General features: G+C 41.7%; 1 protein-coding gene across 2 annotated transcripts in view; it reads left to right on the top strand.

Annotated features, from left to right (window-relative positions):
• The first annotated feature begins 1,099 nt into the window (after positions 1-1,099).
• The window catches only part of TNIK (TRAF2 and NCK interacting kinase), a 389,733-nt gene continuing 364,118 nt past the window's right edge, over positions 1,100-26,714 (top strand). For both annotated transcript variants that reach the window (XM_004424740.3, XM_087440033.1), the window contains exon 1: positions 1,100-1,279. In XM_004424740.3, the coding sequence (XP_004424797.1) occupies positions 1,223-1,279 (57 nt within the window). In that variant the 5' untranslated portion in view covers positions 1,100-1,222. The remainder of the gene's footprint in view (positions 1,280-26,714) is intronic.

Consider the following 26,714-nt stretch of genomic DNA (forward strand, 5'->3'; position numbering starts at 1 on the left):
CCTGAAGGGGAAATGCGGGGTCCTGAGGCGGCGAGTGTTGCCATACCCAGTCTTGCTTTTCGAGTTACCTGAAGCATTCAAGCTACTGCACCCAGAGAACAAGCTTCTCGTTTCTATTCGGTCGTTTCCGTGGGGAATTGCGGCACGGGCAGGTCCTGGGTGTGGCGATGCCAAGAGGGAGCTCAGATCTCCCAGCTTTCCCGCTTCTGGCAAACCTTCCCAGCTCCGAACCGGCGACTGACCGGCCCCCGAGACACGCCATCCGGAATCCCAGGGACCGCTGGCAGACCCGACCCAGCGGCCGCTACACATTGCCAAAGCGCGGGGCTGGGCGCGCTGTGCGAGTGCGCTTCTCCCCCATTCGTTCCGCGGCTGGAGGCGGATCCCCTTCCCAGCACACAAGTCCTTATATGCACCGGTTGCACCAGCCCGCGTTACTCCAGCCCCACAAATAATTAATGGGGGCGGGAGGGCGTCGCTCTTTTTTTTCCTCTGGATTTTTTTCAGCGCTAGAGCATTTGAACCCTGTGGAGAAACCCCCAGATGCGACTGAAGGGCCATTTTGCTCCAGCGCATGAACTGGACACACAAAAATAAAGCCCCCTTGTCCTCACGATAAGCACGGCAGAGTTCAGGAACAGCTCTTCAGATCCGGCCGGATTAGCCAGCAAAAGCCTGGGCGGAAAGGGTGCGCGCCCCTCCCCCACACACGTTGGTGCAGAGGGACCGGGTCAGGAAGCGCGGCCTCTCCCCAGTCGGAGACCACGCCTCCTCCGCCTCCCCCCCCTTTACTCCTCCCAGGAAGCGGTGATAGACAGTTCTGTGTGGTTCTCCACCCCCACCCCCCCAGCTGAGTGGAGGAGTTGATGTGTCTCATTATAACAGCCAATGCAGCCGCCATCCACGCACAAGCAAAGAAGCATGTCCCATTTAAATACACCCACGCAGCCCCAGCGCCCTTAGCCGATCAGGGCGCGCAGCCCACACACACACCGCGGCTCCGGGCTTGGAGATCCGCGCAGGTTGGGCTCCTGGACCCCGCGGACCGAGGCGCGGAGGATCGGGATCAGGCGCTGTGGGGCGGGGGTGGGCGGGGGAGGCTGGGCCCCGGGCCTCTGGCGCGACACCCGCATGAGGACGCGAGTGAGATAGACCAAGGTGGAATTTCCAAGGGAGAAGCTTCGGGGTGGTTTTGGTCCATTTCTCCGGCAAAGAAGTAGACATGGCGAGCGACTCCCCGGCTCGCAGCCTGGATGAAATCGATCTCTCGGCTCTGAGGGTGAGCACGTTTTGATTTCTTTCCAGTGGTTTGGGTCAGGGTGAATGGGCTCGGTGCGTGGACTGGGGCTGGAGCTGGTGGGCAGAGGCCGGGGAATGCGACGCGGACGGAACCTGGATTCTGGTTTTGATTCCGGGCTGTTGAGGTGCTCTTGGCTAAGCCCCCACGGCAGGGGCTGTGCGGTACGTGTCCTCCTTCGGTTGTGGCCGAGGCTCCCCCGAGGGCGCGTGGAGCTTATGCCAGTTTCATCTTAGACCTGAGTAAGAGCATTAAAATGAAAAGCTCGTGTGTGTGTGTGTGTGTGTGTGTGTGTGTGTGTGTACACAAGCTCCGGGCAGTCGTCTCGTGCCAAGGTGCGAGACCCCACTGTCCCTTTCTACAAAAAGAAGAACAGCGTGAATAAAGGCACTGGGTCCTCACGTTTTCCAGCTACCTGCAAGATGGTATTGTGAGCCTGGCTGTCCCCACGAAGCCGAACCTGCCCCTCCAAGGGGACAGCTATTGCTATGCTAGTCTTGTCGATGGCAACTGCCGCCCCTTCCCCCTTTTCTGCCCTCTGCGCCCCGACTCCCGACGACTCCCTCTCAGCGCTCTCTTAAATGCCAGTCTGTCACTCACCTTTATTTATGGCTTTAACTCAGCCCTGCCTGTGCTTTCTGACTTTGTGGCTGTGACATTTCAGTTTTATGGCTGAACTTAAGCAGGTGAAAAGGATGTGTTCTCTGCCTTTCCCCAATCAGACCGGAACTCCCGGGAGTGAGTGAGTGTGAGTGTGTGTGTGAGTGTGTGTGTGTGTATTTTCCCTGTGTCTTCGGCCAGTCCTTTGTAGAGCCCTTCCCTCCCCCTCTCGGCCCCGCTGGTTTGCATTTACCTTCACGTGAATTGCCGTTTCATTGTATTGACTAAGACATCACTGGTATAGAATCCATTTTGCTGTTGTTTTGAGATGAGAATACCAGGAATCCCAGTGCAGCCCCGACGCCACCCCACCCCCACCCCTCAGTCCCAACACACTCCTTTGGGGAAGGCGGCAGAGCTTTCTTGCCATTTTAATTAGATGCTGCCTGCCGGGAAGGGGGTGAGGAGTGGGGTGGCAGCAACAACGGGGGGTGCTGAGAAGGATTGGACACCAATTGAAGGATGGCTTCTTCCTCTCGTGAACCAAAAATAAAATTAAAAAAAAAAAAGCCAAAGCCGCTTCATATACTTGAGGCATGGAGGGTCGGTGAGACCGAATTGATGGTGGCTCTCAACGCGGAGACAGGCGGGATGGGTGAAGCTCGGAAGTTCACACGCCCTCCCGAGGAATACATTGTTAGACTGATGCTAAATCTCGGCGCTGTGTACCTGAATCTTCAGTACTTGTGACATTGCCTCCTCATCCACGGTTATTTTAAAGACCTACCTTTATGGTCAAAGTGGTACTTTTTCTTTAGTCTCCCCAATCCCCCCTCCCTATCCCCCCCTTTTATGCTCCCCTTCCCTTTCTCCTTAATCCTTCCATCCAAGAGGTGAGTTTTCTGCAAGGCAGTCAAGGGGTTGAGAAGGAACAAGAGATGCCATTTGAAACTGGCTTTTTTGATAGTTGGGCAGCAAAAGCCCATTCATATATTCGTACAGTAAGCCGTCTATTGCCCTGGCGCCGAAACGCCACATTCAGAACCCGCTGCCCCCTGGGCAGCTGGGGGTGGGGGTTGGTAACAGGGTGGGTGCTTGGGCCAAGTCTGTGGCTTCCTGCTTTATAGACTGTGTTCATTTGCCCTACTTTCTGCGCTGGGACTTGCTGCCAGCGGGTTAAGCAGGTGGATGGATGGCCCAGACTTCAGGGTAGGGGAAAGTGGCAAAGGCAGGGCATGAAGTCTGAACAATGGGCAAGGCTTGTGATTTCCCTGAGCTGGAATCTCGACGTCACTCCTCTAATGGAAAGCGCTCTGATGTGATTTTAAGTTGGGCTCAGTCAGAGGTCTCTCTCGTGGGCTTAGTTTCCTGGGGAGGGTTTTCTGAGATACCGAGCACAGAGCCTGCAGGCTTGTGAGCCACCATGAGGGCCCACCAGCTGGCCTGGAGTGCGATCCACACATGGGAGGGCTGTGATCCTGAGATCTGTGTTTTGAAAAGATATCTTTGCAGGATTCACTGACATTGCTCTTTGTGGCCTGGGCTTAGTGCTCTGCCTCTGTTATTTCTGCCTGCAGGAGGTGTGGAAAGAGAGGGCTAGAGCGAGCTCAGGAGCTGGGGAACTGCTGGCTGGAGACTTAAATGCCCATGTGGAGATAGATGCATCCGGAGGGCTGGGGTCTGTGACCAGCCCTGTGGTGGGTGAGGTGTGCAAGCCCCGAGTGGGTTCAAAGGCCACATAGGTAATCTCCACAAATCAGAGGGCAGATCATCTCTCTCTGTCTTCCCAAATCAGGAGAGGTGGGCTAATCTAGATGAGAGGTCCATTTGTTCCTAAATCCTCAGTAAAGCCAGCCTGCTGAGAACCTCCTGGGGAATGCCTGACCCCTGAAATGCAGCCAAGGTCAGTGGCTTCTAGGAGAATTTGATGCAGCCTTACCAGTCCCTTGCTGTTTCGGTGGCTCTTTAATGTACACAGTCAATGCTCTTTTTGTAAACCCTTCGCTCAGTGCATGAAAAGCAGATCCTGTCTGGAGAGGCCTTTATCCTTCTCACTTTGGGGGCTTATTGTTCTCGGCCAGTGATCCCAGACTGGATCTAGTCTAAATTTTCCCCAAATAGCAACAATGCATAATTTAAACCAGAGCAACCAGTGATGGCACTGATCATTTAAATTATGCAAGATTTGGGCAGTTTTAAAAAGTAAGATAAAACAGGATCATTTTTGGTTAGAAAAGGGATGATTTGAAACTAGTTTCATTAGTCCTGATTTTTAGAGCTCCGGAGATAAACTAAGTTTTGAGGGAGGGGGATGATCTCATAGATTTAGTACTGGAAGAGAATTGTAGAACACTTAGCCACTCCTTTCATTTAACACCTGGGAAACAAGCCCAGAAAGGTGAAGTCTATTGCCCAAGGTCACACAGCCAGCTACCCCCCTCTCCTCCTCCTTGGGAAAGGGGAATAAGAAGGGTGGTTTGGGGAGAGAATCTTGGTTTCCTGATTCCTCATTCAGTGCTCTTTTCTCTAAGTCACATTGCCTGTGGTTGATTCAGAAATCAGTGTTACATTTTCTGCCTGAGCACAAAAAAATGACAGAGAGGAATAATTTCAGTAGGGTCATGGAATTTTATTTCGAGAGAAGAGAGAAACTGCTTCATGCATGTAAGTTCATAATACATAAAACCATGGAGCTTTAAGGTACCTTTGGAATTCATCTTGTTCTGCCCCCTTCAGTTCCTCCTCTGCAAGCAAATGACTGAACAATCTGGGACAGATGGTTGTCCTGCTTGGTAACGTCTATCCGTAACCCATCTCCCTCTGAACATTTCCCAAGGGGTCAGTCTAGACATACACATTATTGATATGTTTCTGCATGTGAGGTTTATAGAGTTCTATGTATGTTTTGTATAATCTATGTGGATATTTATTTTATATAGAGTACTATGGATATAAACTATCCATGTGGGTGTATGAAATGTGTGTATACACACATGCATAGGCTACAGAAAACAATCTACTCATTCAAACCCAGGGCTTGAGTCATTCTTCCTTTAAGACATCACGGTATTAAAAGAAATGAAATTTGCCACCAGTAACTTTATTACGTATGAGGTAAGATCAGCCCAGAAAGCTTTTTGGAGATTAGTGTATATCTGAATCTGAACACCTTGGCTGTCCTTAGCTTGGCCCACAGAGTAAGGCATCTAAGGCCAAGATTGGCCGCTGCTGACTTCATACTCGAAGTTTCTGCCAGGACTCGCACTCACTCTTCTGTTTGAACAGAATTACATGACCTCTGCATGTCTTTCCCGTACTCCCCACTTCCTTCTGAGCCTAGCTATTTCTTTCTGCATCAAAACCTAGATTTAAGAAATCACCTCATGTGGAAGCCTTGCATACATCCTTCCTGCCATACTTTTCATGCTTGTGTTATAAATGGTGTAGCATTTTCTTTCTGCCTGCTCACTAAACTGTGCATTCCTTAAGGCCAGAGGCTAGGTCTTGTTCATCTTAGTCCATGGTCCCAGTGAGTTGAATAAAGGGATAAATGCATGAATGAGTGAGTGAGTGGATGGAGGGGACTGAGCACCAGGTTCGGTGTCCGTGTCTTATGAGTTCTGTGACTTTGGGTAAGTCATTTAACCATCATTAACTTAAAAATGGTAGTGACCGCAACTGCTTGCCTTCCTCACAAGCTGATTTCAAAAGTCAAATAAAGCATTTATAGCAATGCTTTGAAAACTGTAAGGCACTAGAGAAATACACTATTCGTAATTAAATAGAATTTTATGGGAAACTTGATTCCACCAACATTTGATCCCAATGATTGGACCTAATTGAAAATGATCCTGAGACAAAGATATCAGAAGGTTCTGCATATTTTTAATAGTACCTTTTCCTTTTTTAAAAAAATTATTTTATTGAGGTCATATTGGCTTATAACATTGTGTAAATTACAGGTGTACATTATTATATTTCAGTTTCTGTATAGACTGCATTGTGTTCACCACCAATAGTCTAATTTTTATCCATCACTATACATATGTGTCCCTTTACCCCTTTCGCCCTCCCCCCACCCCCGTCCCTCTGAGTACCTCTTCCTTTTATGTGCCAGTATGACCTTGTATGTTTCTCTGATGGCCTAGGTTGACCCTTGCCCCAGTATCAGCATTCATTACATATGAGGTGAGCTCAGTCTGGAAGCTTTTTGGAGATTAGCATACTTCTAAACCAGTATCAAGTATCAGCATTATTCATTGAAACCTTTGTCTTTTTCTTTTTTTTTTTTTTAACTTTTTCTCCTCTTTATGGGTTAACCATTATTCAAATAAAAACACATTTGTTATGCCCGTGCCTTTTCAGAGTTTGTGTGTGTGGTGTCTGGGGGTCGGGGGAGGGAGTGGGCACCTGAAATGGTACACTACTGGTCCAGTACTTAAAACCTTCTGGTCAGAGGTCTCATGGGGCTTAAAGAAATCTTGAAACATTATTAATTCATTACCCCAGAGCACTTAATTAAATTTGACCTTAAGTGAGAGTTTAGTAAAGTTGCAGGAATTGATAACAGTATCTTAAAATGATAATAGCATAGCAGTTTTTAAATCAGATACATTTGTTGCTTTTTAGAGATAGTAAACAGGTATTGTCTTTGTGATGACATTGCCTCATAATAAAATAGGGTGTAGTGGTAGATATCACATCAGAGAAATATGCATAATCATTTTCAGTATTCATTATTAACTGTTGTAATTTAGAACAAAAGCTAATATAAGTCATGGTTTGCTGTTTGCATAATTATCTACTTAGGAGGTCATGGAATATTTTGTGGATGGAAGAATACTCAACAATTTTCCTTCATGGAAACATCATATTTCCCTCCCGTATCTGTAAGACTCTTTGAAATCTTGTAATTTTGAGTCTTGCAGGTTGGCCCTTTCTTCTTTCTTCTCTCTGCCCTGGAGTTAATCTTCTGTGCCCTTCTTGTTTCAACACCATTCCTTCTTTCAGTGATAGTGGTTCTAAAGTCCACCCAGCTCTGAGCTGCTGTGATTGAATCATGGCTGCCATGCCCAGCTGAACACAACCAGTCTCTGAGCCTGTGTTTCTGATAGAATTTGGGATAAATTGTGTCTGAAAGATGCTTTCATGTCAAATTGGTTCTCCCATTTCTGTGGGGGAAGTAGCTCTCTAGAACAGGGCCTGAACCAAAGCAGTATGCTGAGAATTCCAAGAAAATCTGGGTGATATTTTTTGAATGAAATGTTATTCTGCACATATAAATATAAGGTTCCTAGTGGAGAGAGAGGGAGGACTTAAATAGAAAATGTTGGATGAATTCCGCTTGTAATTTCTTCCATTCTGGTTGGAAGCTTATCTCCCTCTAGAGAAAGATGATTCTCTGTGTGATTTTTACGTGCCCAGGCTTTCTCCATTTCTTTCCAGGGGGTGCCTTGAAATTCCCAAAACATATTTTATGTCACCCCAATCTTAAAAATCCATCCTTAATATCAGTTGCCTGGGTCCCTTTGTCTCCATTCCTCCCTTCAAATGCAGCGGTTCCTCTCCCCTGGGCAGCACCCATGGCGAGACTTGCCTCCCACGTCTCCACCACCAGCCTGCTCCTGACTGGTCTCCCTTGTACCCTGCAACCATGTTAGTCTTCCTAAAACACAGTTTCATTGTGGGTATTTCGTATTCTCCACCTTCCTTGACACCTCACAGTCTGCAGACCAAAGGCTGAACTCTTCAGCATAGCATCAAGACCAGCTCTGATTCGCTGGGCCTCCCACCATGCGCTGCAGTTTTAATGACCACTCCTTCAGTCCTGCCACAGGGAACAACTTCCTTCTCCCCATGCATGCTCTTAGGGGTGCCCTACCTTATTCTCTTTTTCTGTACCTACTTCCCTAACACTAAACATTCAAATGCTGCTTTCTCTGCAAAATTGTCCCTGATTTCTCTCAGATAGAAGTTATCTCTCCCACTTGTAAACTCTCTCAGAACCGACCTCACACCTCCTTTAGAACATTCAGAACTTTCTATCTTGCGTTACATTCACTGCTAGACATGAAGGCAATGCATATATTTGGGTTTCTTAGGAATCTCACCAGGAGGATCTCTGGGGCTCCAGGGCCCAGAAATGTGGACTGTGAATGGGAACAAAGATTGCTGAATTGTTAAAAATTTGTTTAATAAAAAAAAAGCTCTTTCTTGTTCTCATTATAAAAGCAGCACATGGTCATTGCAGAAAATTTGGAAAATGGAGAAAAAGCAAAAAGAATTTCCAATGATGACCACGTATACCTTTTGGTATACAGCTTAGTAGTTTTTTTCTATGCATAGCTAAATAGATAGCTTAAAAAAAATTAAGATCATGTTGTATATATTATCTGGAACCTGTTTTTTTAATCTTAATAATCAGCCTTTTTGCATGCTATTAATATTTTTCTATGGCATAATTTTTAAAACTCTTTATCGTGGGGAAATTTAAACTTATGTAAAAGTAGAAAGAATATTGGAATGCTCATATGTTGCCCGTGGGAATGTAAAATGGTACAGCCACTTTGGAAAACAGGTTGGCAGTTCTTCAGAATGTTAAATATAGAGTTGCCAGATGACCCAGCAATTCCCCGCTTAGGTATATACCCAAGAAAATTGAAAACATCTATCCTCACAAAAATGTGTACACAAATGTTTATAGTAACATTATTCATAATAGCCAAAAAGTAGAAACAACCCAAATGTCCAACAATTGATGAATGAATAAACGAAATGTAGTACAATGAAATATTATTCGGCAGTAAAAGGAAGTGCTGATATACGCTATAACATGAATGAATATTGTGCTAAGTGAAAGAAGCCAGACGCAAAAGGCCACATGTTGTATGATTCCATTTATACGAAATGTCCAGAATAGGCAAATTCATAGAGACAGAAAGTAGATTAGTGGTTGCTGGAGCTGGAGGAGACAAGGAGTGGGAAGTGACTGCTAATGTCCTAAAATTAAATAATGGTGATGGTTGCTCAACTCTCGGAATATATTAAAAATCACTTGTACACTTCAAAAGGGTACAAATAGTATAATGAGCCCTCAACTTAAAGATTATCCACTCGTGACCAATCTTGTTGTATCTACACCCCCATTCGCTTCCTTCCCCATATTATTTTGAAGCGTCATATGATTTCATTTGTAAATATTTCAGTATGCATCTCTAAAAGATAAACACTTAAAAAATACATAACCACAATACTATTGTCATGCCTAAAAAGTTAGAATGTAATTTTAAATTGCTTCAAATATTAAGTCAGTGTTCAAATTTCTAATCATATATTTTTAATGACTGCTTAGCGTTTATTGTGGGGATGTTATCATAACATATTTAACCAATTCTTATTGATGAAGCTTTCAGTTATTAACAACTTTTCAATTTTTGTAAATAGTGCTTTGATAAATATCGTTATACATAAGTATTTGTATACATCTCGGTTTCCTTAGAATAACTTCTTAGAAGTGCAATTTACAGTGAAATTGTATTAATGATCTTTAAAGTTCTTGACATTGTCAAGTTACTTCCCAATTTCCTGTGAGGTGTATATCATTTACAAATGAACTCATGAGGCTTAAAAAAATCAATTAATTTACCAAAGGTCGTAGAGCTACTAAATGGCTGAGCTTAAGACTGACCTGCCCCCAAGCCACTGCCCATAGTGACTCACATGGTCATTATTTGACTTACCAACCTTGTCATGACGTCAGAATTATCTGATGTATTATCTCCCTGGGGTTCATAGACTTCCCAGAAGCCTTTTGGGCACAAGATCTTTTTGATGAGCATAGTGGTGTTTTAAACGTTATTTCCAAAGTATTTCTTCCTTATGATTTTGTTTTTTAAATAACCAAGGTCAGTTTAGAATATGCTAATTGTTCTTTTTCTTGCCTAAAAACATAAAATATGAACCATTTTGGGTTTAGCAGTGATTTCCTTGTACATTGTGTATAAGGGATGTTTACATTTAATCTGTCATTCTCTTTGGAAAATCATCTGAGAAGGGTATTTGGAAGATGTGTGGAATCAGGCTCAAAAGTTTCCATTTTTTGGGACTTGGAGACAAATGAATTTGTGATTATCACAGAAGATAGCAAGATGAGCCAGAGGACGTGTTTTAGCAGAGGCCATTCTCAAGCCTTTATCTGCCAGATGATTATTAAAACCAAAATCTTGAGTTACACTTTTTTTTCAGATGGATATAGATATTTTAAGACTATGCTGGAGAAAATGGAAGATGGAGCTAGCAGCCAAAAGAGTAAAGAGCCCAGTGTTTTGGGCCACAATCTACTTTCCACCTGGTTTATAAGTAAGAAACTATTAAAAGTGACACAACTTTGTGGTTGTCAGTCTTACAGAGGCCAATTGCCTTGATTTACTAGATTTTATAACCTAACCCTCCATTTAAAATGCCTCTATATTATTTACGCCTAGGGTAAAAATCCAGAGCTTCACATGGACATGGTTTCATCATTTCTTCTTCTAGGTATTTTTTTTAGCTGCCTGTAATCAAATTACAGCAGTGTGGTGGGTGGAATAGGTTGTAAGCAGTAATTGCAAACTGTATTTAAATAATAATAATAATATTTAGTATTTATAGAGCACTTTATATCTTCAAAGTACTTGCAAACATTATCTAATTAAATACCCTCTCTGATTATAATCTGGATATAAATGCACTTAAATCCAGAACAGGGTCATGAGAAAAGTATACATCTGAAAGTTAATGCCAGCTATGCTTTAAAAACCTATACAGTGATAGAGCTTGGGATTCCATTGGATTGTTTTTGTACATCCTTTTTTTCTGGTGGTGGTTTGTCCGCCTGGTGGTGGTTTAGATTGTATCTGCACTTAGATTATATCTGCACTTTATCAAGGTCTCTGCTTGATTTCTGATCATTAAGGACTGAGTGTTGATCATCGCTGTGGTCCTTACAGGCACTAAAATATAAACAACATAAATAAGCTTTAAAATGGGCTCCCTCACTACATTTTGTGCCCTGGCCTCAGACGAAACTCCCATTAGTAAGTGAAGTGAAGTGGGGTAGTGCAGGGAAGAATGGCTCCGCATTGTGGTTTAGTAATTTCCATCTGAGAAAAATAGATTAAACTGCACAGTAGGATACATCGTAAAGAAATGCAATGGAGAAATGAAATGCCTTTAGTTTGACTGCACTAATGACTTCTTGCTGTTGTGGACATGTGTCTGTGTATTGTCCCCTTGCCTGTATATCCTTGTTGGCAGTTTCGTTAGTGTTGGAGCAAGGACCTGCGTGGCTCACCCAGTAGGTAGCAGAGGATTCTGCAGCTGGTAGATTCTCAGTAAATGTTATCCTGGGCATTGTAATTTTCTAAGAGCTGGTTGACAGGTTAACTGCCTAAGTAGTGGTTCCCCAAGTGAGATCCTCGCATCAGCAGCTTCATGATCATCTCTTAGGTCCTGCCTCACTGACCTACTGAATCAGAAACTCTGGGGAGGGGCCCAGGAACCTGGGAATTAAGAAGCCCTCCTGGTAATTCTGATGCACTTTAGAGTTGCAGAACCACTGGCCTAAATGTTTAAAAGACAGTTTTCTTTCTTCTTGTTCCTTTCATTCTGGTTCATTCATTCATTCAACAAATACTTATTGAGCATCTGCTGTGTGCCTAGCATTGCTCTAGATGCTGAGGATGTAGTAATGAAGACACACGTGAACGCTGTCCTCGTGGATCTTAGTGCCTAATGAATGAGAAGAAATAATCATGAAAAGGGTTTACTAAATACAAGTTGTTTGGAAAAACACAGAACATAGCCACAGAAATTGAATGTGCTTGAAAATGTTGCAGAGTAGGAAAGGAAACAGTGATTTATATAAAGTAACTGCAACTTTTTCATCAGGCATATGGCTTCAAATTGTGAAAGGGACATACTTTTAGGAGTATGGAATTTAAAATTTCACACTAATATTATGTGCATTTGAATTGTTTGTAAGAAGGAGGGATACTTGAAAGGCAGAAGTATACAACTTTCAACTGAAAATCCTGGACTATTCTTTGCATTGCCATTTTTTTTTTTCTTTTATTGTTAGCAAGTTTATTCTGGGGGCAGAAAAGCCCCACCCCCGTGATCAAGAAGATGCATCCTGCTGGTGTTAATTTCCGGTTTTTCCCTATGGACCTGTAGGGATTCAGTTTAAAGTCCCAGGAGGTGCTGATATTTGCCTAGAGGCTGAAAAAAAGAATCCATATTCACAAACTCTTTCAGCCCTACTTTTGTTTGAAGCCTGAAATCCTTAGGTTGTTTATTTTTTGAGACTTGGAAAATGGAATGGATGTTTGGAATCTAGACAGCAGGTTAAAGGATTTCCTTATTGAGAAATCCCACAGACTTTCCTAGTAACAACAATCCATAAACATCTCTTACCCAGCCACAAACATGTCGCATCTTGTTATTTAATCTGCAGTTCTTGGATAAACACACTGCTTATATTGCATGTTTTTTTATTTGGAGGAAGGTTGATGATGATTATGGTTGTTAAGGTAACTTTGTACACAACTTAATAATGATCATATATCAAAATTTTATTGCGTACTCACTGCTGAGGAAGATGCTTTTGAAAAATCGAATTCAAAGACCCTTCTTGGAAGACCTATTTTAAAGGGCAAAGAAATGATTAGATAATCATCATTAGACTGGATATAAAAAATATCTGGTTAAAGATGGTTAAGTGTTTTGCAATATTGACAATTGGGAGGACAGATCCAACTTTCTCAGAAGAGGTGTTAATATCATTCAAGTATCAGGGACTTGCACAAGCATTTTAATCAGGAATGTTAATTACGTTCTAGATGGGGCAGTGAATTAATTACATCATTCAAAAAAGTTCTACTTGGGACCAAGTTTGGGACGGTTTTGTTTCTAGCAGTGGTGGTATCTTAGGCTCTGAGGGAACTACGAATTTGAAATGGCTTCTTTGCGGCCATTTGCATAGTTGAAAGGGTCCTTTGAGTTTGGAAATGCTGTGGTTTTCCAGAGCCTCTGGGTAGCAATGGAGCCTGGATGTTTCTGGTGCTGGTGTCCTACTCTGGAATGGTTGATAGGGTCAAAGCCAAGTGTTTGCTGTTCCTAAAAGGCTGCTTCCTCTTCTGTTTTCTTTAAACTGATAGCTCTGGCACCAGTCAGAGAGAACTCAGTTTTCTTTCTGTGCAGACAAACAAAAACAGGACCGTGCCCTCCTGGAGCTCCATACCCAGATGCGACTCTGGGAAGGAACACTGCCCGTGCTCTTTGGTCCGAACAATATGTATGTTCTCTCCGTAAGTATTTTAAAGATGTAACTCACACTGGTATTGTAGTCATCATTTCTTGAATATAAACAGCTTGTATTTTTGGAGAAGAACAGATGTCACAGTGTGAAATACAGAAGTCTACACATTTTGGCAGGGGGTGGGGGAGGGGAGGAGGAGGAACAGTGTTTCTTTAAAATCACGGTAACCCAATCTTGGTTACTCCTTTGTTTTCCTTGAGTGACTGAAAATTAGCAGGGGAAATCTCCTGGAACCTGACCAGCTGGGTACCTAAACCTCCACATGACTGATTGCACCAGAAGTGCTAGCGGGTAATTAGCGTAGGTCCTTGTAGGTCCTCATCACTAGGAAGAAAAAGGATCCCTCCCAAAGAGGAAACCTGTCTGTGAAGAGAGGAGATTGTCCACATTCAGTGACATACGCAGGACACTCAAAGTAAAATGTTAGAGAGACAGAGATCCAAGCCCCAGATGGGGGGGTGTGTTTTCTAGATTGGAAAAGTCTGAGTGGAAGGGGTTTGAGAGCTTGGTGTCCCTCTGTGGTCTCTGAACAAAACCTCTTGCCGGTTCTCTGGATGCCCACCCCCTCTTTAATTTGTGAATGTGTTTGTAAAAGGTACCTGGGGTTTTCAAAGCAGCAGGGGCATTCCTGTGACTATTCTCTGTCCCCTTGAGGCCAGGTCTGTTTCTTTTCTTTTCTGGAAGCAGGGTCTCTACTTTGTAGCCCATCACCTGATGCAGTGCAAGTTGCATCAGATTTAAATAGTTCTCTGACCTTCTTTCCGGATTCCTGGCTGTGGTTGCTGCCTCTGTAAGTTGCTGCTGGTTTGCAGGATTCACAGTTAGGATTCTGTCCCTGTGGAGACTCTGTTTAGTGTGCGAGACACATTCTCATTCGTCATGCTTGGTTCCTTGATAACTCCCCTTTGGCAAATATTTTGGTCAAATTTTCTGTGACCATTAGGTCTACATGGTTGTTTGGTATTGCATTTTGATACTAAATGATTTCAAGCATATTTCAAATGAACATCTCTGATAATTTCTGCTCTAAATTTCAGTGAAATTTGGAATGTGAATAAATTATCAGGCCTTGTGAACTCCACAGTTCACAGAACTGCTGGTTAAAACTTTATTCAGGCTATGCTTCATGCCATAATAAATGTAAATCTGGATTTAAAAATATACCTGAGAATGTAGATAAACTGGAACTCTCATACATTGCTTGTGGGAATGTAAAATGGTTATGCCACTTTGGAAAACAGTTTGGCTGTTTCTGAAAAAGTTAAATATAAATTTACTATATGACCCAGTAATTTTAGTTCCGCTTCTGAATATCTACCCAAGAGAAATGAAAACATATGTCCACGCAAAAACTTGTACACAAATGTTCATAGCAGTATTATTCATAATAGCCAAAAAGTGGAAACAGCCCAAAATGTCTATCAACTGATGAATAGGCAAACAAAATGTGGCAGAATATAATGGAATACTATTTGGCAGTGAAAAGGAATGAAGTACTGATACATGCTACAACATGGATGTTATGCTAAGTGAAAGAAGCTATATGCAAAAGATCACATATTGTATGATTCTATTTATATGAATTGTCCAGAAAAGGCAAATCTAAGGAGACAGAAAATAGATTAGTGTTTGGCTAGAGCTGGAGATGAAAATAGGGGTGACTGCAGATGGGCATGCGGGATCTTTTTGAGGTGATGGAATATGTTCTAAAATTGAATGGTGGTAACATGAATGATTTTTATGGTATGTAAATTATACCTCAATAAAGCTGTTAAAATATAATATCCCTGAGACATTGCTTCACAGTTGGACCAGCTCCATACACCATGAGGGCAAATCCTCCAGTCAGGTTACTCTGGTATTTCTAGGAAGGCCATCTCTTCAACACATTGGGGGACGAGGACTCTGGTCCTGTCTTCTGCTTTCTACTTACCTTCACGTCATCCCTTTTTCTGCAGAGCTTCTCATATTTTAATCATAATAACCTCCTTCCAGGTAAGGCAGCCCAGATAACTTATCTCTCCTTCCAGAGAAAGGAGGACTTTGGAGCCGGGACTGGGATCAGTATTCCTATCTAAAACCATTCCTTACTGAACTACTTTCAGTTCTCTCAGTGTTTCACGCTGTTGCTCACCTTTGTGCTGTTACATGTGCTGTTCTCTGCCTAAAAGTCTCCTCCAGTCCCTGTAGTTCACAGATAATTTATTTGTTTGTCTCCCTACTGCTCCTCCCCAGAGGAAACTACAGTCTCCACAGAGGCAGGACCTATGTTTTGTTTATCTTTATATCTAATTATTAATGAAATGAATGACTTCTCATGACTGACAGCATAAGGCTAAACTCCTTAATTTAGCAAGGCCTTCTATGATCTAAGCATTCCCTACTTCTTTACAGTATCAGCAATCACCATCCCACTCCCTCTCTATACACTAACCCAGTGTTTTTCAAATTGTAATGAGTTGTGAAATGAGTTTAATGGTTTGCAATCAGCTTTTGAAAAACATTAATTAGAATGGAGTAGAAAAATGTGACCGTGCATGTATTGTATTTTATATGTGTGTGTATTAGGTCACAGTGTGGAATGTGTTTCTTACAGGGTATGAGGACTAAAAGTTTGAAGTTCATTGCTCTGGCTTAGCCCATAGGAGTGCATAAGACTCAACTAGGGGGATTTTAGTTTGCAAATGCTAGTTCAGTAATTAAGCCTGGGGCCCACAAATCTTCACATCTGTGGCCTTCACATAATCCAGACACATGTGGTCTGCACATTAAGCAACTATGACAAACTGCAGTTGCTGGCATCTACCTCGCTGACTTAGGCCGCTTGTTCATTTACTAAACACCCACTAAGAGTGGGAGCAATGCAGGGCCCTGGACGCAGTGTAGACACAAGAGGTACAGTCTGGCTGTGAGACGGAAACGTGCGGGCTCTCACTCCTGCTCGGGACCTCCCCATCCCCCGTCTTTGCTCCACTGGCTCTGTGATGAACAGCTATTCAACTTTCAAATTTTAACTCAGAGGAATTAGACATGTCTTCTGCTGCTTTTTATAAAGTTCAGCAACATTTGGTATCTGAGTAGAGATTCGAGGAAGACGAGATGCTAAAAGGAGCCGTGATCACTCGAGAACAGGAATTCTCCAGCTCTGTGGGAGCAGAGGAGCTGAGCGCTAGGGGTGACAGTGGAGGACTGAAAGGTCAGTCATCAAGGAGGAATGAGTTGCTGGAAATTGCAGAAGCCACCATGGCCATGAGAGCACCCTCTGGGAAACGTGGGGAAGGGAAGAGACGTGGGAACTTTCCAGAAGTAGCAGAACTGGGTGGGGGCTCAGAGCCAGTTATCACTATGGTCATCCCCCAGGCTGGCATGGTCTCGGATATCATGAAAACAGAGACAGGGAAAAACCGTGGACACTGTCATCTTATGCACAGGAAACCTGTAAGGAGCAGCCTGCAGGTTTCTTCCATCTGGTGTGCCCCAGTGAGGTTGGGGAAGCGGGGAGAGTATGGCCCTTCCCTCCGAGTAGCTGGGAGACAGGGTAGAATGTTCATGACACCAGTGGAGACTGAGCACATGTTTAGCTTTTGGGGCTGCTTGTGCCAGGTGCTGAGCAAGGCGCCGGCAGGCAGGTGGCACAGGCTGGTGCCACGCTGGCCTTGGTTAGGGCAGAGATTTGGTCCTCAGCTTTGTAGTTCTCGGAACATGATGGAATCAGGGTACTGGGTCTTAGGTTACACCAACACGTGGGTGTACCTGACACTGATCTGGAGCATAATTTATATCATCATCATCATAATAATACCAATATTAATAGCTAATGTCGTTTGCGACCGCTTGCCATGTGTAAGGCACTGGGCTAATTATTATAAAAGTCTGATCTTATTAATGTAGTCACATTTTGGGATATGTACTATTACTCTCCTAATTTTATGGATGTGGAAACTGAGGCTTAGGTCAAGTGACTTATTGAAAATGATTGAGCCTGGTTTTGAACCCAGGTTGGTCTGATTTTGAAATGTATGAAATGTAAGCATTGTGTTATTGCTACTTCCCATTTTTTTAAATGTATGGTAGAAATACCTTTCCAGTGGTGGAACTACTGTCTGCTCTCCGGGGCTGTGTAGTCCTGATTCTGGAGGGACTTGGGAATCTGAAATTTTGATTGGAAATGTGCTTGCTGGGGGTGGACTGAAGCTGAGATTGAGCCTGGAGCTCTGGCCCTGCTCCCTCTCGGGGTCACAATACTGATCCCACCATGAGTGGCGGTTGGACAGATCTGGGTAAATCCACCCGTTCTTCCTCTTGTGGCCCTGATCAATCCACAAAAACGCCTGTTACTAAGACATTTTGTTGTGAAAAGCATATCAGTTATACTTGGTTCATCATCTAGGACTTCCCTCTGTTACCATTAATATCTACTTTGTTCTTCTGTCTTGCTTTGTTCATACTTAGTATCACCTGCAGCTCTGTTTTGTTTTTAAAGTTTGTCCATGTAGCCATTATGGTCTTTAAATTATAGGTTCCTTAAGGGCAGGAATAGCGGCTGGTTTACATTTGTGTCCCACAGTATGTCTAACACATAATTCAGTATAAGGTACCTTCTTGACGTTATCTTGCTTGGATCCTGCAGCCCCCACTGTGCACAGAATGGATAGTGGACTGGCTGTAAATTTAGTGTGTTTTCAGCCTTTAAGAGGAGGGATTGTGATATTGGGAAATCAAACCTTAAGATAAAAGTGCAGTGACTCTCAAGAAATTGAAAAACCCTTGTCCCGGGCAGCTGTGGAACTTAAATGTCGGCATTATTAGAAACCTTCTAGGGTCCTGTGAAATTCAATGGGAAGAAGCAGGAAGGGGCTCTGAGATGGTGAAATGGCCTTTACTTATTGCTTTTCTGTCTCCCCTCAGACTTTCAAGTGGTTCATTAACACAACAGACTATAAACCTCTTTATAAGCACAGCCTCGGTAAATGAGACAGCCGTGAATTTTTATTGGTGACAAGTCGCTGTGAACATACAGCAGTTAGATTCCCCCTTTTGTTCCACGGACTCTAAAGGACACTATGTGTGGGTCGGCTTCACCAGTGACTTGCAGGAAGACAGGGTAAAGGATGTTGTCTTACGTCCTGGTGTGGGTAGCTAGCTAGCTAATTAGCTGGTTATCAATCTGGATTTCCTCAGCACCTGTCATTTGTGGCACATTGTAGGCACTTAGATATCTGTTGAATGAAGTCATCTAAAACCTTCTAAGTTTACTTTTGAGAAGTGTATGAAAGAGAAAGATTCTGTCTCCCTAAGCCAGAGGCAGCAGATGAAGTTCCAGGATCGCCTCTCGGTGTGGTCAGCAGATGATGCATGGATTTCAGTGACCTAATAGGAGTTGGGGATGATGGGACCGGCCTTGGCAGTAGACTCCCTCTCGCCTCACTGACTGTTGTGGGAGAGTTCTGCACGTGGCTGGTCTGTTCTGGGACAGAAGGAAGGGCTGAGCTGTTCTTTGGAGGCTGAGGTGCTCGAGTGTCTCATGCCGTTGTAAATCCCAGAGCATCTCAGAAACAGTCACAGGTATTAGCCTAGAACTACGTCTTGAGGGCAAAAGGAAAAAGCCCCTTTCCTTTGCCTGTGCTGACATTTGCCTATTCCTGTTTTATTTTTGGCTTCTAAGTATTGATTAGCTTTGGTGAGTGCTCCATGGCTCTTGTGGTCCCTTTCTTACAGCTGTAGGGGGCTAAGGCCCATGGCAGTTAAATGGCATGCCAGGAACAGAGCAAGGCGGAAGGGGAGCCTTTTTTTTCAGATCTGCAAAATATAATTCAATGACAAAGGCTCTCATCGCGTCTCCGTGTTCTCTACTGGGTATCGCCTGCTGAGGTTGGATGCTTTTTTCTTTTACAAATGCAGACTGTAGCACTTTACAGTAACTAGCTGATATGACTATAATGGACTCTGGCTTCATTGGGTAGAATCTTTGAAATCAAGTGTATTAAATTGACTCTTCCTTTCTCGGGTAATAATGAATAGAAATTCCTGCTATAAACGGAATTAATAGATTCGAAGCTTTTATAGGCTTTGGGGCAGTCATAAAAGGAGAGGGGCCTGGCGTGATACAGCTGTACTTGTCATTCTTTTTGAGGTGTGTGGAGATTTGGCAACCTGGCCAGTTGATCTTGAGGGGGCACATGCACCGAGGGCTCTGGGTGAGGATGGGAAAGGATGATGAGGCAGACACGTTGCCTGTTCCAATGCAGATTTGTACTGAAATGTTCACATCTTCAGCCTGTTCTTAGTCCTTCTGAAATCAGGGAATGTAAATGAATGATGGTGGCCTCTGGTGTCTGGTTAGGATTCTCCAGATGACACCTTGGCAATGAAGTCAGCCAGAACATTTTTGGCAATTCCATGGAGAATGACCTATATGAGAGGTGACCATGACATAGTTTGGGCTGGTTTATGAGCTTATGGCTTTATCTCTCTTGTTTTCAGAATCACAGGAAGCAGCATAGCTTAGAGCATAACATTAGGGGTCAGATTCTGGTTTGAGCCCTGGCAGCTTGAAAGCTTTGCCACTTGGGACAAGTTATGGAAATTCTCTAGGCTCTTCCACACCTGTAAAATGGAGATAATAATAATAAAACACGTAGGGATATTGCAGGAATTAAAAAGACATATTTTATATAAAGTATTTAGGGCAGTACTTGCCATGTTGCAGATGCATGATAAAAGTTTCAACACATTCAACACCAGCATCACTTTTTCAAACAATCGGAGAGCCCACTATGAATGTTGGGCAGTGTAAACGACTGAGTATATGTAAGTTTACGAGGTGTAGGTTCTGCCTTCAAGAAGCTCAAAGTGTATGGTAGAGACAGATATGAAAATAGATATATTCAGTAGGAGCACCTGGGTGGATGGCCAGCTGAATAGGGGTGAATACCTTAAAGCAATTCTCAATGAATCTGTGGTGGGAGCACCATTGATGGGAAATATTGATGTGGATGAAGTATGAGTTGTTCTTTGGAAGTAGGCTTTGCATCTCTCTCATGCTCTCCTGCCCTGCTTTCCCCACTCCATAACAAGCTGTGTCACTCTCTGTCCGGATCGTTGTATCTGTCTCTCCGGCTGGCCACCCTCTGACTCCAGTCTCTCCCTCTTCAATCTTTCTGACATATGATCTGGAAAAATTATATATATATGAAGTGTTGTTTACTAACAAGCAGCGGTGTGTGTCCTGCTTTGTATGAGAAAGTCTGTTGGTAATCAATATGGAACTGAAAACACAGAAAATGCTTTTTAAGCATCTTTGTTTCTGTCTCAGGAAATCTATTAATACAATACAACACAACACAGTAGTAGGCCAAAGGATATTAACTCGGGAATCGTTTCAACAGATGTCAAAAGGCATTGGTAATATTTAGCAGTTATTCTCTATTTAAAAAACCCCCAAAACAATTATTCTTATTAAACTAGGAATAAGGGGATTGTTTCTTAACTTGATAGAGAATGTGTCTAAAACCAATAGACCACCTCATCCCTAATCTTCAAACACCAGATACTCTCTCTGTGGTGGGCGCTTGGTTACCTACCTACCAGCTGTTCCCATCTCCTTTCTTGCTGTCAGAGCTCTGAATTTGTTTTGGTGTTTACCATCCCACATTCTCAGAGGAAGTGGACCCCCCTCCCCAGCCCCAGCAAGGAGGAGGTGGAATAGATTGAGCCAGTCACTTAGATTCCATTCCTTTTGTTGAAGATGAGTTTAGGCAAGTCATGTGACACAATTGGACCAATGAGGGGGCTGGGGAGGGGTGGTCATGGGAAGGTTCTCCTCGCTTTTACAAATGGAATTTTAAAAATGAGACTTTCCCTGTCCTGGACTTGGGCATTGTCTATAAGACTGTGATGCTTAGATTTGCTACAGCCATCTGGGAACCATGAGGGAAAGCCTGGAGAATCAGAAAAATCGACTCAGGTCCCTACATTGTTGAGCAGCTGAATTAATCAACCCTGAAACTGGTCTAACTCTGGACTTCGTGTTATAATAGCTAACAATTTCCTCCTTAAGCCACTTTAGTTATATATACTTTTATTTGAAATTGCAAACATCCCAGTTAATATAGATTTCTTTTAAAATCAGGGACTATACAAGGATGTCAGTAGTAAGATATATTGATATATACCCAATAATAATATATAATGCCTTGGAAATTTTAGCCATTGAAATAAGGCAGGACATACAAGAAACAAGAATTATAGGTATTAGATGATAGGGGCAATGTTTTCATTATTTACAGATGATATCTTGAAAACTTAGGAGAACCAACTCAAAAAAATTAGAACAATAATAGTTCAGCAATGTGGCTGAATACAAAGTAAGTATACCCAAATCAATACCATTCTTATTAGCCAGCCAAAATAACCAATTAAAAAATATATTTGAAAAATGATACCTTGACAATAATAACAAAAAATGTAAAATATCTAGGAATAAATTTAACAAGAACTCTGTCGGACCTATATAAAGAAAAATTTAAATCTTAACAAAAGACATACTGAAGACTTGAGTATATGCAGAGATATCCCATGTTCCTGGAAAGGAAAACTTAGTACACTAGTTCCCCCTTATCCATGGTTTTGTTTTCTGTGGCTTCAGTTACACTCAGTCAACCAAGGCCTGAATATATTAAATGGAAAATTCTAGAAATAAACAATTCTTAAATTTAAAATTGCACACCATTCTGAGTAGTCTGATGAAATCTCGCACCATCCTGCTCTGTCCCTCCCAACATGTGAATCATCCCTTTGTCCCGTGTATCTATACTGTATTTGCTACCAGCTCAGTAGTAACTTAGTTTTCTCGGTTATCAGATTGACTGTCATGATATCACAGTGCTTGTGTTCACGTCACCCTTATTTTACTTAATAACGGCCCCAAAGCACCAGAATGGTGATGCTGGCAATTCAGGTATGCCAAACACTTCATCTCATCATGTCGGCATTGTATCATCTCACATCATCACAAGAGGAAGGGTAAGTACAATAGGATATTTTGAGAGAGAGAGATCACATTCCCATAACGTATATTACAATATATGGTTATAATTGTTTAATTTTGTTATTGTTGTTAATCTCTTACTGTGTCTAATTTATAAATTAAACTGTATCATGGTTATGTATGTATAGGAAAAAACATAATATATACAGAATTCTGTACTATCCACGGTTTCAGGCATCCACTGGGGGTCTTGGAACATGTCCTCTGCTGATAAGGGGGGACAACTGTAATGTAAAGGTGTCTATTCTTCCCCTGTTAATATGGGATTCTAATACAAATATGAAGCAAGAATTTGTTTTAGGATTTGACAAAATGATTCTAAATTTCATCTGGGAGAATTATCAGAGATGAATAGCTTCCTAGTCTCCTGGTATAATTTATGTTTCTGTCATTTGTGTTTGTGTGTGTTATATATGTTTATATTGTATTATTTCCTGTATAAAAGTTTTAACAGTTACAACTGCATAGAGGATTATGATTTTTATTAATATAAAAACATTCTGTTCCAGGTAATGGCTTTTCCTAGGAATTATTTTTGGTTTCTTGACTGTTTCTTGGTGTTAACTTGATGTATTTGATCTTCCTTTTATTTCTAGACTTTGTCTTGATTTATTTTGTTGTGTCTCTTGAAAGCAGCATATGTAAGAGGATTTTGTTTTTGAACTTAATCTAAGAGTTTTCTTTTAAAGGGAGAGTTTAAACCATTTGGTTTTATTGCCATAAATGATATGCTCTATCTTCTGCCATTTTCTGAATTCCACCTTCCTTAGTGTCTCCTTTGTTTTTCTATATAGACTGTTTCCAAAAATCCAATTTAAATATATACTTAGACTTGTAGTTCTCTAATTATGCAAATTAATAATAAAATGGAATCCTTTAATGTCTCTGATGAATAATGAAGAGTTGAGTGAAACCTTATTTCCTCTGCACTGATCCCATGCTTCTTCTTTTTTTTTTTTTTTTTTAAAGATTTTATTTATTCATTTTTTCCCCCCAAAGCCCCAGTAGACAGTTGTATGTCATAGGTTCACATCCTTCTAGTTGCTGTACGTGGGACTCGGCCTCGCGTTGGACGGAGAAGTGGTGCCTTGGGGCGTGCCCGGGATCCGAACCCGGGCCGCCAGCATCAGAGCGCACGCACTTAACCACTAAGCCACGGAGCCGGCCCCCATGCTTCTTCTGTATTTCCCAGGGTTTAATTCAATCTGATATTATAGATTGGCTATATATGTTATCTGATCTCAATATTATATACTTATTTTTTAAAAGATTAAATTTTAAATTAAAAGTTGAAGATATTAAAAACAGTACATTGTTTTTCAAGGATGCTTTTTGTGTTTTGTGTTAAATTCGTTATTAGACTAAATTGGTCATTTTCTGTTCTATTATATTTTTGAGTTCTCTCTTTTGATTTATCTTTCAATTAGGTGGAATGTATACTTTACTTTTGTTTTAGGAATATTATGTATGTGTCATATGAGTTCTTACATAGTTAAAAGTTTTCTTTTGCCTTTTTTCATGAACCATGATTTGGGAATACAGTTATTTTATCACAATCCTTTCCTTACCAAACTTTGTAGATGTTTCATTGGCTTGTGGTGTTGAATATTGTAAGAGCCGTTTGGGGTTAGTTTGATTATTACTTTGTAGTTAATCTGATTTCCTGCCTGGTTGGTTGTATGAGTTTTAAAAAATATTTGAAATTACGTTTTTTGGGCACAAATGGGGTCTGTTTCCAGGTATTTTGCTTGGAGTTCAGTGTACTTTTGCTCCTGGGAGCTGGTTTTAGTTCATGTATGAATATTTACCTTTCCTATTTTTGTTAATTCTATTCCTCACTATGGAATTTCTTCCTATGGAATATCTATTTGCTTAGTTTGGATCTCTGTCCCCTATGATCCCTACATAGCACCTTTCCTGTCTTCATTTTGTATCTGCCTAATAAAACTGCGTCTGGTAGAGTGTTTCATGCTTGTCTTTCACAGCGTGGATATTATTTTCCACAGTGTCAGTTCTGTTCTGTACCGCCTCCATTTTTCCATTTGTATTTTTGGCATCCCTGCGTTCTTTTCTCATTTCTGTCCTCATCTCATTCTTTTCTTTCTTTTTGTCTGTTGACTCCATTCTTAAGGAGGTCATCTCCTCTTGGCATGTCTCCTTTTTGAGGACGCTGTGAAGGTGCATTCTAAAATTTTTATATGTTGTATGTTTGGTATGTTTTCTTTTGAGTCATCAGGACATGATGCAGAATAAGAGAAGTGCAATAATGTCCCAGGGTCAGAGATCTATTGTTGTTGCTGCTGTGTTTCTGCTCATACATTCTCAAAAAGAGATAACGAACCAGTCCTGGGCGTTGCCAAGAGGCAGAGTGGAAGTTGCCAGCCTGGGTTTCCAGTGGGTGACTTGAGTGAGCTTTGATGTCATTCTGCATGTGTTTGAATCCTGTTACAATGTACTTAATTTCTCTGTGATTCGGTTTTTTATCCATTAAATGAGAATAACGATTTTACCTATCTCATAGGGTTATGGTGAGGGTTAAATGAGATGATACATGTAAAAAAGACAAAAATAATTCTCCTAAATGTAGAAATAAGCTATTGTACTATTGCTTGCAAGGACAAAAATATGTCCTTAAAAGTATTTTTTTTAGTTTTTTGAAGTTAATATATGCTCTTTGAAAAAAATTGGGTATTACAAAACAATAGAGAGAGAGTAAAAAAATTATGTGTAATCAGAAGTAACTCCTCTTACTATTTTGGCATAGCCTATTATAGTCTTTCTGTTCATTAAAAAAAATTAATATTAAAAAGAGGGGCCGGCCCCGGGGCCTAGTGGTTAAGTTCGGCGCACTCTACTTTGGCAGCCTGGGTTTGGTTACCAGACGTGGGCCTACACCACTAGTTGGTGGCCGTGCTGTGGCAGCAACCCACATACGAAATAGAGGAAGATTTGTATAGATGTTAGCTCAGAGAAAATCTTCCTCAAGCAAAAAGAGGAAGATTGGCAACAGATGTTAGCTCAGGGCGAATCTTCCTCAGCAAAAAAAAAAAAAAAAAAGAAAAGAAAAAGAAAAGAAAAAAATTAATGTTAAAAAGGGTGTCCTGGTATGGAACCCTGGGCATTTTGGCAATAAAACTCCAAAAAGGCAAAGTATACAAAAATATGCGAAGACCTAATATAGCAGCTACCATTGTTAGCTTCACAGTAGACATGAGAAAAAGTTTATTGATTAGGGAATAAATGGAATGTATTATACTATTCCAAGACATTTTTACTATTAATCGTTATTTTCTTTTTTATCAAAGAGACAAAATGTTTATTTTGGGCCCTTTTAATTTAATCTTTCTTAAATATGGTTGTCTAAATAGCTAAAACAAGTAGGGCGCATCTATGAAATAAATGTAGCTCATTCTTACTGAATTTCCTGAAAGCGTGACGCTAAACCTGGCTCTCTGTGGCTTGGTTCTACTTTTCATTTTCTGTAACATACAAATTGTTTAAAATTAAGATCTAATCTTCTCATTGCAGATATTTTTATTAAGGTACCTTCTCCTGTATTCACCATTAAGGTGCAACCTCAAGACTTCAAAACTGTTTTTCTTTCCAAAGTTGAAATATAAAGGAAATGAAAAATAAAATTCTCTGCTCATTTATTTAATATTAATTATTTAGTATTAGATAAAAGGATTTATTTGTATGTTATTTATCTAATATTGAATTAAAAGAATTTAAACAAGCTCTTGAAAACAATATTAATTTATTTTCTTGGTTCATGTTAAAAATTTTTGTTGTTTAGTGTAATTTTTTTTCTCCAAAATTAGGGGGTAAAATTCACTTGATATTTAATGTGATGCTACTACTGAAAACGGTATCACAAAACTCAAGTTTCTTCAGGGACAACTAGCTGTATACTAGACACTGCTCTAGGTAGTGTGCACACTGTTTAGTTGGCATGCTGCTGATGCTGCTGGTCCCAGGGCCACCCTTGAGAACCAGCATTATAAGTGACATAGGAGGGCCGGCCCCGTGGCTTAGCGGTTGGGTGCGCGCGCTCTGTTGCTGGCGGCCCCGGTTCGGATCCCAGGCACGCGCGGACGCACCGCTTCTCCGGCCATGCTGAGGCCCCGTCCCACATGCAGCGGCTGGAGGGATGTGCAGCTATGACATACAACTATCTGCTGGGGCTTTGGGGGAAAAAATAAATAAATCAAATTAAAAAAAAAATAAGTGACATAGGAATAGTAAAGACAGTAACCTCTAGATGAGGAATGCTGTAAACCACTGTTGGTTGGGATATGTGTGTACAGCTTCTGGGGCAAGATAGGATGTGAGCAGGGCCTTGATGGGTGGGTGGTACAGGGCACAGAAGAGAAGCTGGAGGAGGGCATAACCAGAGGGAACTGTGTGAGCAG

The sequence above is a fragment of the Ceratotherium simum genome, chromosome 15 (assembly GCF_057802395.1).
Source record: "Ceratotherium simum simum isolate JZ-2026a chromosome 15, ASM5780239v1, whole genome shotgun sequence".
NCBI classification, from domain to species: Eukaryota; Metazoa; Chordata; class Mammalia; order Perissodactyla; family Rhinocerotidae; genus Ceratotherium; species Ceratotherium simum.